This window comes from Corythoichthys intestinalis, chromosome 2 (assembly GCF_030265065.1).
Source record: "Corythoichthys intestinalis isolate RoL2023-P3 chromosome 2, ASM3026506v1, whole genome shotgun sequence".
NCBI lineage: Eukaryota > Metazoa > Chordata > Actinopteri > Syngnathiformes > Syngnathidae > Corythoichthys > Corythoichthys intestinalis.
This window is the reverse complement of record NC_080396.1, coordinates 47,157,099-47,169,486: the sequence shown is the minus strand read 5'-3', so window position 1 is coordinate 47,169,486 and position 12,388 is coordinate 47,157,099. Positions and strand designations below refer to the sequence as shown.

Below are 12,388 nucleotides of genomic sequence, written 5' to 3'. Positions count from 1 at the left end.
TCTTAAAGTGCACACAACCTAGCTTTTTGCCTGGGCCAAAGCAGCTTCTGGTTTCAGTACTGTTACTTCAAAGGAAAATGCGTTTCGGACTAAAACCACAATTTAGTCACATTTTGGCTGAAAATTTTCAGCCACCGAATTTTCAGTACATCCCTATTATTTTTTTCTCCTAAATGAATTGCAATTCGACCTACTTCTTGTTCTTATCGTGATTGGACTCACTTGCGTGTTACAGGTGGACACCAGCACTGCTTTATGGATGGACCCTCTTGCCTCCCTTAATGTAGACGGCAAGTCTTCGGCTAAAAAAAAGCTCCACCGCGACACCATAAACCTTCCAGGTATATGTCCTGTTTTTGCTGAGCAGGCCCAACCTGGAACAATTTTCTCGCCTGTATATGGATTTTGCAAGAATCTACCGAAAGAGCTTCAGAGAGTACCCGTTTTCCCTGAAGATGGAGACATAGTCACGCCTAGTAAAAATCCTTCTGATTTAGGCCTGAATACTTTCAGTAGTTTCCTGAAACTCCCTTGGATCAATCCTTACTTTGATGCAGCCATGTACCCATTTCTTGACATGGCATATAAGGCCGCGCTTCTTTCACAGTCTTCCCCATCCATATACCAGCAGCTAGCATGCCCATCTATGTGCTTATCTGGTGTTGAAAGCAGCTCACCTGAAGACAGACTTTTCTACTTAGCACCATACTCTCCTGCATATGTTTCTTCCCAATTGGAAACTTACTTCAGAATCCACACATCCACCCAAGCTGCCCTCACAGCCCTGAACATTTTGCAGGAACCTCTGGTACATCAAGACCCATCTGCTTTTAGCGCCTCTTTTCACAAGGATCCGCTATCATCTGCTTTGCATCTTGATGAGCGCCATCTTAACAAAAATAACGGAGAGTCCTGCCTCTCCACCTCCACCGAGACTGTTCCCAATAGCCGTACTAGCTCTGCTTGTGATCCAGTAAACAGTTCAGGCTCTGCCTCAGTGTCGCTTCCAGTTTCGACAACAGTAGCCTCTTGGAAAACTTCAAAAAGAAGCACTTCATCGTCAAATGAAATTGGCAGCCTTAGTTCTAAACTACATTCGCCGAGACAAACCAACAGCACTAACAACTCTAGCCCACCACGCGACCTGTCTTGTGCTAGCAAATCAGTAGACCGAAAAGTGAACCAAATACCTTTGGATCTTTCTGCCAAGAAGATTAAAGAATTGTCAGACGGGTCACAGCCTAAATTAGATGTCCTAGCCCAGCTGCATTATGGGCTGCCGACTAGCAGAGAGCAAAGCCTAAAAAAGGTTATTTTTCCTCCGGCGACTATGTCAGCAAAGAGTTCAGAACTTCCAAAAATAATCAACTCTTCACCCTCCACTCTCAACGTGGATATTGTTAAACACATTTTACAGAATCGAACCTTGCCTGAAACAAAACAAGTTCAGACTGGCATTCCATCTTTGCAAAGCTCTCCTGAACAATTCACTTCTACAAAGTTTGGCCAAAAAAGAGTGTGCGCTGAAAACAGTAGCATAAGACAAACATTCTCCGGAACAAAGTTGCTTTCCAAGTTTGAGGATCAAGACAACCAACCAAATCTACCAAAAAAACAAAAGCTAGATGTGGAACCTACTTCCAGACAAAGCCTCACTGGCTCATATTTTCCAAATGGTTTAGGCCACAGCATAGGCTATATTTCATACTCTAGTTTTAAGAATATGTCCTTGCAGGACATGTCCATACCAGGCAAAAGACCTGGCCACTTTCATCCAGATACACCGGGTAATTTACCTCCTGTCTTAGCTCACAGAGACCTCAATAAACTCTCAAACAAGTCTCTGTCAAAAACCTGTAATGTAGACCAATACAGAAACCACAAAAGCCAGGAAAAGCTGAACCAGGTCATGAAACCAGATCCAGAGCAGAGTGGGAGCACAAGCAAACAGACTTCAAACCAAATCTCAAAATCTTTTTGCAAAATGTTGCCCGGGGTAAAAAAGAACACAGTTCATGTTGATGTGCCTTTTGAAGACGTTAAAGATGAGTTATCCCTCAATCAGGAAAAATGTTTTATTACCAACGAGCCTTCAGGGCAACAAAGCTCAAATTCCCCCACACTCCAGCCAACTTTTTATGACAAGTGTTCTTCACCTCCTCATTCGAGTGCAGGAATTCCAGTGGAAGAGGATTCTCTTACTCCATCTCAAGACTTCTCTGGCCAGCACACCATGCAGTGTGCCCGAACTACTCCAGAACAATTTTCAAAAAAGAAGCAAAATGGAGGCCCATGTGGTTCTAATAACCCAACAATAGTTGATCATGGTCCAAATGGACTGGATGGAAATGATAAGGAGGACCAGGTCAATCAGAATTCCTCCGTAAATATCTGTCCAAACAAAGACAGTTGTAACTGCACTAGTCCCACACAATTACTGACGAGTCCAGCTGTTGGATGCAACTCTCAATTAGATAGTTTTGTTCCAAACGAGGGAGTCAACACGCAAACACCCAACACCCAAACTGAGTCATGTGTGTCCATCAACCAAAGAGAACAAAACATGTTAGACAAAAGTCAATGCATTGCTCACATGCCTGCTGAATATGGACGCAATGTCAAAGGTTTCATAGATCAAGATCATTTTCTGGGAAATTATTCCAGAGGCATCATATTTAGTGAGGTGAATATGAACACCCAGGACATCATGCATCACCAGGTTGGTGAGGGTAAGGATACTACCACCAGCAACCCCATGGAACCATTCTGCAGCTCTTTGAATAGTGGACCAAATAATGAAACCGAGGAACTTGGTGTGTTTCAACACAGCTGTAGGAGTCAAGAACTGTTTAAGGTATGAGCTATCATTTTTTTTTACAAAGAAAAACCATCTACTTTATTTAACAAACACATTTTCCCTGTGCCACTGCAAATATCTTCAGTCCAACAAACTAAAATATTGTGCTTTTCAACCAATTCAAACGACCATGGCCTCTTGCCAATAAGAAAAGTGGGTATAAAGTGACAAAGTTTGGATTGAATTACACTTCACTATGCTTTGCCTGCGTAATACGCTGTCAACAAACCTGTTAATTGTTTATGTGGTGAGAGGACGGTACACACAGAACTGTGAATTGTTGGTCAGCGTGGGGCGGAAATAGTAAATTTGGGTGAAGTGGCAGCTCCGCAAATATAAACATGTTCTATTTTAAAGCGATGCTACTGTGAAGTCAGAAAGTGTGTCCAGCTGCCAAAGTTGGGTAGAGTGACAGTGTAACATTTTACCCAAGTAAGAGCAGAGATGGGTGGAGAAGGCAAAGATTTTACTCAAGTAAGAGTAGTGTTACTTCAAAATAATATTACTCAAGTATAAGTAGTCATCAAAAACTGTAAATGTACTCAAGTACTTGGTGAAAAGAACGCTCAAGTAATGAGCAATTTTAAACAAAGTTTTTTTTCCCTCAGTACCAAGTTATCTATATGCACTGTTGTTATAATGATACTGTACGATAACCCATTACATAACAACATCACCCTATCTCGAAGGCTGAGCCCGGCCACTCTGCAAAGGAAACTCATTTCAGCTGCTTGTATCCGCGATCTTGTTCTTTCGGTCATCACCCAAAGTTTATGGCCCCTACCAAAGGGCCATCCACCCCATACTCCCGGAGTACCCCCCCTCAGGGAGCCCCTGGGGACTTGGTCATAAGCCCTCTCCAAATCCACAAAACACATGTGGACTGAACTGGCAAACTCCCATGCCCCCTCAAGCACCCTCACGAGGGTAAAGAGCTGGTCCGTGGTTCCACGGCCAGGATGAAAACTACATTGTTCCTCCTCAATCTGAGGTTCAACTATCGACCGGACCCTCCTTTCCAGTACCCTGGCATAGACTTTCCCGGGGAGGCTGAGTAGCGTGATCACCCGATAGTTGGAACACACCCTCTGGTCACCTTTCTTAAAGATAGGGACCACCACCCTGGTTTGCCATTCCAAAGGAACTGCCCCCGATGACCATGCAATGTTGCACAGGCGCGTCAACCAAGACAGCCCTGCGACATCCAAAGCCTTCAGATACCCAGGCCGGATTTCATCAATCCCCGGAGCTCCGCCACTGCGGAGTAATTTTACTACCTCGGCGACTTCTGCCCCAGTTATTGACCCGACCAGTCCCAGGCCCCTCGACTCGGTTTCCTTCGTGGAATGCATGTTGGTGGGATTAAGGAGGTCCTTAAAGTATTCCTTCCACCGCCTGACAATTTCCTCAGTTGAAGTCAGTAGCTCCCCAACCCCACTATTTACAGTGGAGGCGGGGAGCTACAGTGTGGGCAAGATGCCGCCTTCCCTCCCTGAGGCGCAGGACAGTTTGCCAGAACCTTTTTGGAGCTGATCGATAGTCTTCCTCCATAGCCTCACCGAACTCCTCCCACGTCCAAGTTAATGCCTCGGCGACTGCCACAGCTGCACTCCGCTTGGCCCACCAGTACCAGTCAGCTGTCTCAGGAGACCCACAGGCCAACCATGCCCTGTAGGCCTCCTTCTTCAGCCTGATGTCCCACCTCACCTCCGGTGTCCACCATCTGGTTCGAGGTTTACCACCACGACTGGTCCCAGCTACCTTGTGGCCACAGCTCTCAGCAGCCGCCTCGACAACGGCAGAAGGAGACAAAGCCCATTCAAACTCAATGTCCCCACTGCCCCCGAAACGCGGTCGAAGCCCTGCTGGAGGTACGAGTTGAAAATCAGTCTGACAAGTTCCTCCGCCAAGCGACCCTCACTATTCGTTTAAGCCTTCCGGGTCTGCGAAGCTTCTTCCCCTGCCATCTGATCCAACTCAAAACCAGGTGTTGGTCAGTTGACAGCTCTGCTCCTCTCTTTACCAGAGGATCCAGAACATACGGCCGCAGGTCTGATGATACAACTACAAAATCGATTATTGACCGGCGGCCTAAGGTGTCCTGGTGCCATGTGTATCGATGGACATCCTTATGTTCACATGTGGTGTTCGTTATGGCCAAACTGTAGGTAGCACAAAAGTCCAATAACTGAACACCACTCGGGTTCAGATCAGGCAGGCTGTTCCTCCCAACCACTCTTCTCCAGGTCACACTGTCATTGCCCACGTGGGCGTTGAAGTCCCCCAGTAGGACAATAGAGTCACCTTTTGGGGCACTTTCCAGTACCCTTCCAAGTGACTCCAAAAAGGGGGGGTAATCTGCAGTACCATTTGGTGCATATGCACTGATAATAGTGAGAACCCGTTCCCTGACCCTAAGGCACAGGGAAGCGACCCTTTTGTAAACTGGGGTAAACTCCAACACAGAGGCAGAAAGCCATGGGGCTATCAAAAGACCCACTCCAGCCCTCCGCCTCTCCCCCGGAGCAACTCCAGAAAAGGAGAGTGTCCAACCCCTCTTGAGGACATGGGTTCCAGAGCCAGAGCTATGTGTCGAGGTGAGACCGACTACATCTGGCTGGAATCGCTCAACCTCTTCCACAAGCTCCCGCTCCTTCCCTGCCAGAGGGGTGACGTTCCATGCTCCAAATGCCAGTTCCACAACATGGGATCAGACCGCCAGGGTCCCCGCCTTGGTCTGCTACCCGATCCACATTGCACCGGACCCTGCGGTTTCATCCTGCAGGTTGTGGGTCCACGGGACGACGAGCCCGTGTATCCGGTTCAGGCTGTGCCCGGACGGGCCCCATGGGCGAAGGCCCGACCACCAGGCGCTTGCACATGGGCCCCAACCCTAGGCCTGGCTCCAGGGTGGAGCCCCGGTACTCCTCCGGGCCAGGTACACTTACTCCTGTTTTTACTGTCCATCAGGGTCTTCTGAACAGTTCTTGGTCTGACCCTTCTGTCACGTGAAACACTAACCAGGGGCAAATGCCCCCGACAGCATAGCTCCTAGGGTCATTAGGGCACTCAAACTCCTCCACCATGATACGGTGACGGCTCACGGAGGAGTCTTTCTTCGGTTCCTGATATTTGGGACATTAGCAAAGGAGCCATCAAACTTTCCCTGCTAAGGCTAAATTATTTCTCAAAGCGGTTTGGATGGCAGTGTGGCTCACAAATGAGATTAAGCAGGAAATCCGCCTTCTGAGCCACCCACTGAGGCTCAGACCCTCCATGTTTCCAACCAATCTTGTAGATCCTTTTTACGGCTGCTATAAGCTGCACTACTCCTTAAAATGAGAGAGGCTAAGGCTTTCTTGTGCAACAATGAAAAATATTTACCTCTGCGGTGCAGACTACTACTCATCTACAAACAATCATCCTTGCTACTTCTTGAAATGCTTCTACATTTGGAAAATATAATACAAATACATAATAAAAATATAAATATAAAATAAATATAAGACAAAATATTTTTAGCAGACAAAGTTGTATAAAAAAAAGAGTGTAAAATTTGTCTATTTTGATATTGCACCAGTTTAAGAGTCTGCCTTCTTCTCAGATGAAGGAAAACCAGGAAGACGAGACAGAAACGGCAGGGGAGGTTGAGCTGGCAAACGATCAGTGGTGCGACGCAAGGGGGTGTGATGGGAGAGGGTTGGAGCTTTGCCAGCAGAGTGAGGGGGGGATAGGAGACCGCCCTCCTGCACCCCACATAGAAGCACAGAGAGGTAAGCGGAATTCCTGAGTGTTATACTGGAGGATGTTCATTCTCACATGCACACACATTTGTCCTTGAACTCACTTGACGTGGTTGTAAGGACATGCACATTTCAAGTCTTGTGTCACGTCTGGACTTTGAACGCCAAAATCATAGTTTATTGTTTGGGGGGAAAAAAACAACCTCTGAATCCATATAGTAAGGAAATTAATTTTGACACCTAAATGCTCCTTTAATCCCATTTTTTCTGCAAGAACCTTTGCAGTGTGGTAGGATCACAGTCAATTTTCAGCGCTATTTAAGTTACCTTTTGGACACTGTTACTGCGGTCACATAACAATATACCCACAATTTTCTTGATTATACACATTGGTAAATCTATAAACCATTTAATCACTGTTTGAATTTGACCTTGAACAGCCTTAGTGCCACAAACCTTGTTGCATGGGTGTAAAAAAGTAATGTTAATTTTTCAAATATTTACATCGCATCACTTGGCTGCTCATCAGAGAAGAACCAGAATTAAAAGAGGCAAAAAGAGGATAGGCAAGTTGATCTTTCTGCAGCAAGCGCAGTGTTTCATGAGAACAAACAATCCTCTGTTTTGGAACTCAAAGGTTTGGATCCCAGCATGGTGACAAACCGGGAGCACATGTTCAGCCTGGAGCCATTTCACCAGAGCACCATCAGTGGTCGCTGGATGAAGCGCAGAAGAACAGAAGACGGTGGGATGAACAAAATGTTGCACAATGGTTTGTTGTCATCCTCCACACAACAGGATTTGTATGATCTTGCCTAGCAAGTGAATAAATAAATCTCCTCGTTTAAGGTTCTACTGCATTATATCTTAGTTCATATATCTAGTTTAATTCGTACTGTTTTACACAATAGATGTAAATCTGGAGGACAAGAAGGAGCAAAAGAGTTGCATCGACTTGAATGGCCCTCGCTTCAAGAAGCCTTGTCTACCTGATAATGATTTGAAAGGTATTTAATTTTGACTTCCTTATTGTAGTCATTTTCAAAATTTGTTTGTAAATACATGAAATGTGTTTAACATACAGTAAGTGCTGAAAATGCTAAAACTGACCCTGGGATTCCACCAGATACGGCACAGCAGGCTAATTAAAAGGCATAGGGCCCCCACCAGATGCATTCCTCTGTTGCAAGTGGAGGAGAAGTGCTTGTGATATTAAAGATCAACATTAGAGGACATCCATTGTTTAATCTCTCCAGGACATGCCTCCAGAATACTGCATTTGCGCAAGGTAGTAAAGTGGTACCTCGACATAGAAACACCTCGACATACAATCCTTTCGACATTTGACGTAAAATTTGCCTCGTCATTTGTCTCGACATATGACGACATGCTCGAAATACCACGATTTACAAAAGCATCGCAATTTCATTGTTTTCCCACAAGATGACAGCACTGCGGATTTTGAGAGAAGTCAACATGGGTTTCAAGAAGGTTAGTGCAAGTGGTGAAAAAAAGGAAAAAGGTGACGTTTATTATTAGGGATGGGAATCGAGATCCGATTCCAATTCCGAACCGGTTCCTAGTGTTTCGAGGCCTCGACATCACACTGAAAAAGCCTTAATGATCCCTTTAACGATTCCTAAAGACGCATATTGCGTCGTGACTGTCATGCTGTCCAGACGCATCAAACTAGCGTGGCGCCAAGAACCACCCGCTCCAAAGTTTGGCTACACTTCACCAGGAAAGAGGGTGAAAATGAAAGGTTACGATGGTTTAGCACGAGCATTGCAGCCGTAAACATAACAATGACAGCACGTGCGTTCAAACGCTCGAAAGTGTGTCTTCACTTCACAAGGAAAAATTACAACAAAACGACTTGCAGTCATTACAAGGTAGAGATAACTGCATCGGGAGGGAAGGTGGAGATAATTGCATCGGGAGGGAATAGACCGCACGGTCCTCACCGAGACAGCTATACAGCTAGCTAAACTCCGAAATGACGATACAGAAGACGTTGGTATAATTTGCTGACTTTATTCAACCATCACTTGAAGAGTGAAACTAAAAATAGAAATGAAACAAATCAATTTCGTCCCCAATAACAAACAGGTTTGCATCAACGTAAATCAGCGATGATTAGCTGCTAATACAGTAATAACAAAAAGGTTAGCATGCGTTCACTAGCATTAGCACATCATTCAAACCACTACACAACTGGATTTACGTGTCCGATCACGAGTGGAAACACACAACAACAACACAAAAGATGATACATACAGGCGTTGCCTCTGTAGATATTTTACAAACATTAACAAAGAACGTAGGCTCGTAGCAGTGCTTCCCTCTCTCACTAACTCGCTCACTCGCTTGGATGCGGCATTTCTTCTTCTTCGTGTGTAAGCGCGCTCTTCTTCACGTGAGCGTGTTCTTCGCGTGAGGAAGCGCAAGGGGGCCCCCAGTTGAGCGAGAAAGCACCATAAAAACTAAAAGGCATGCATTTCAACATACTGGTAAATAATACACTTTAACAGGGGTCCCCAAACTACGTCCCCAAACTATATGCCAATATATACCAATATTTTTTATTTCTATTAGAAAATGTTTCAGTAAAATGTTACACATTCTTGTGCATTTGCCACTTATTGCAACAGTTAATATTGAGCCTTTGGGGCTCTTTTGACCGCGTTGTGAGTTTGTAAGGTTGTAACTTCTGATTAAACAAACTCAATGCCAATCAAAATGTTTGTTCTTCTTTTTCCCCAAATTAGATTGGATAAGAGAATCGATAAAAAATCGAATCGTTAAGCAATATCGATAATGGAATCGGAATCGTAAAAAATCCTATCAATTCCCATCCCCACTTATTATTGAAATTAAGATGGAAATGATAGAAAAATATGAGCTTTATGTGCGTGTCAGTGAACTAGCTCAGAATATGTCTCGACAGTCCTCCTCCAACCTCCGTTCGCCAGTCTTTATAAGTTAAGGACATCATAATACTTGACATGTCATCTTTTCCATTCACTGCGCCCTGCCTTTCCGTAGGGGGCTGTAGAAACACTCAGCTCCATTTATTAGAAGTCAGTGGCAGTGAAAACTCTCACACATAAAGCGAGCATAAGGCTGGATTTACATGTAAAAAGTACGAAAGCTGGACTGAAGAAGGATTGTCTCAGGAGTGATTTGTTCGAGGATTCAAGGTAATTATTATATTTTTGCTATTTTAGGCAAAAACGTATATGATATGTTAAATATTGCTATTGATCTAGAAAATATAGGTCATTATCTCTAAATTTTGTAATTTTTGTGCATCTATTGTAAAATCTGAGAATTTTATAGCCATTTTACGTTTTGTTATATAAAAAATAATTAATTGGGATTTTATAAGGGAACAACTTTGAATATTTTGATGCCGCTGCTCACAGAGACTCATATATGGCTAAGGTAGGTGCCTGTTTTGGTTTTTTTGGTCGGTAGCAGCTTTAATTTTGAAAATATTTGAATTTGAAGTTTTTGAAAATAGGCCCCCTATGGATCGGCCCTGCGCCCCGTGTCATGTCAAGTATTATGAAGTCTATGGTTAAGGTGACAATTATTATTATTGTAACATTGCCAGGGAAGTCACCAGCTTTGTCAGGTTTTTAATCATTTATTTCAGAATTTGTGCAACACAACACGGCTACTGCCCGCCGTAGCCAACACCAACAACAAGAGGACATGAAAAGAGAAAATAAAAGCGTCCCACTCTAACTCACCTCTCTCACTTTCTCGTCAGTCACAGGAACAGCATGCAAAACACAACCTCCACATTAGAACCCGATTCAGTACATTATAATTATTATTCTGATTCGTATTTATATTTTATTTGTTTTGCAATGTGTTATTGCTATTGGTAATTGTACCTGCAGTATTTATGAAGGATTTAGCATTGGTTTTTGGGCTGTGGAACAAATTTATGAAGTTATAATGTATTCTTCTGAGAAAATACCGCTCGACATACGACCATTTCAACTCACAAACCAGGACCTTGAGCGAATTCAATTCATATGTAGAGGTACCACCGTATTTGCAAATGTTGATGTTCAATAACATTCTCTCCAAATGACAAGCTTGATTGAACGTGCATTAAATAGCTATCGGACACAACTCAGAAGCTGGATTGTCTGCCACTTGATTGCCCTTCCTGTCTCAGTTCGAATTTAATCTCTATTCGGGCTCATCCTCTCTTTTAAAGGCACACATCCATATTTACAGATGATACTGCCAAATGGAAGCTTCTTTTCAGTTCATTTGATTTCTTCAAAAGCATTTGATCAACTGAGCATATTTGCTTTAATACTGTTTGAAGTCAGTGAGGAAATTGTATATATTTCAGGACATTACAGCATTTTTAAAATTCAGCCTTTTAATTTGTTGTTATAAAACCACATGTATTTTTTTTCAGCAGTGCTTAAGGCCAAATTCCTGCAACTGCCTGGGTCACCAAAGCGGGTGCCCTCACTCCACGTGGCTGTTCCCTGCTTCCAGGAAAAGCATCAGAAACTGACGGCAAACATCAGTCTTTCGTCACTTCTATCCTCATCCGACATCGACCTGGAAAATTCCACTGGGAAACATCATTGCAAGACCAACTACAAAAGTGGGGGAGATATAGAAAATGGTGATTGGGAAGAGAGAACCGCGCAGGTGAGTAGTAAAGTTTCAAATTGTCCAGCAATCTTTGCAGGTAAATTGATGCTAATTTCTTTCACCTACCTACTGTGTTATTATGTGTAATGTCTGTAATGCACTAAGCTAGCAGACTTTTGTAAGACAATTTTTTTGTTCAGTTTTGCTTGAGTTTAACTTATACAATAGACTTCTTCTGAGAGTGGCAAAAACAGCTTCAAGCAAACTGGGCTCCTCTTGTGAAGAATTGTTCACAATCAGGAAGGTCAAAATCGACATCATGTGCTTTTTAGCATCACTTTCTTGAGACACGTGGACATAAAAAGGATACTTGCATGTCAAAATATGCTTGCAAGGAAAACAAAGCAACCAAGCTACATAATTGGAAAAACTTGGAAATTGAAACCCTTGTATATCACTGTAACATTGAACAAACAATCCTTTGTTTTTTTCCTGTCGTTTATCATGCATGTTTTTGTGTGTGTTCCGACGTCAGTTTTGTGACAGCAGCCATAGCAGAAATTTCCTCTGGCAGTGTGAACACACACTCACATACACGCACACACAGTTTTCTGTCACTCTACCTTCCGTCGTTGCTGGGCAGCGAGCTCGCGTACACAGACAACCACAACTCCAGGGCAAAGCTTGTATCCTGGCTGCTGTTGCATGGCGGCGAGCATCGTCTGCACATGTGCGTCATGCACAGAGGCAGTTACCGGTGTCAGAAGCTCTAAGATGCCATTTCCTGTGTTGACTTCCTAGAGCACACCTGAAATACAAGCTCAGTAAATTGGCCCTGAACTCAACTCATCTTACTTCACAATAAGCAGCACTTTGAAACGTTATTTTAAAAAAAAAAAAAAAAGCTTCAAGCTGTTTAAACCACTCCCATTTGAAGTTTACTGTCAATCTAAGCATAAAATGAAGATAATTACTCTACAGTACCTCGCCTTTCAGTCCGCTAGTTTAAAGGAATAGACAACACCGAGTATAAATGACCTTCATGTAAAAAATAAGCATATAAAGGGCACATTTGACCTCTTAGACCTCTGATAATGGAGAAAATAATGTTTAAACACAAAAAAAGCCATTTTGTGACGCCATGTGTGTACTATAGCAC

At 43.5% G+C, this 12,388-nt stretch overlaps 1 protein-coding gene and 1 long non-coding RNA gene across 5 annotated transcripts in view; one reads left to right on the top strand and one right to left on the bottom strand.

Moving 5' to 3' along the window:
• Positions 1 to 11,997, bottom strand: part of LOC130912545 (uncharacterized) — a 32,371-nt gene extending 20,374 nt beyond the window's left edge. Inside the window, exon 1 of the long non-coding RNA XR_009062623.1 lies at positions 11,853 to 11,997. This is a non-coding gene — a long non-coding RNA (uncharacterized LOC130912545). The remainder of the gene's footprint in view (positions 1 to 11,852) is intronic.
• The window catches only part of LOC130912544 (uncharacterized), a 32,843-nt gene that overhangs the window by 8,009 nt on the left and 12,446 nt on the right, over positions 1 to 12,388 (top strand). For all 4 annotated transcript variants that reach the window (XM_057830693.1, XM_057830690.1, XM_057830691.1 and 1 more), the window contains exons 2-6: positions 236 to 2,854; positions 6,462 to 6,630; positions 7,238 to 7,372; positions 7,512 to 7,607; positions 11,045 to 11,286. In XM_057830693.1, the coding sequence (XP_057686676.1) occupies positions 236 to 2,854; positions 6,462 to 6,630; positions 7,238 to 7,372; positions 7,512 to 7,607; positions 11,045 to 11,286 (3,261 nt within the window). The remainder of the gene's footprint in view (positions 1 to 235; positions 2,855 to 6,461; positions 6,631 to 7,237; positions 7,373 to 7,511; positions 7,608 to 11,044; positions 11,287 to 12,388) is intronic.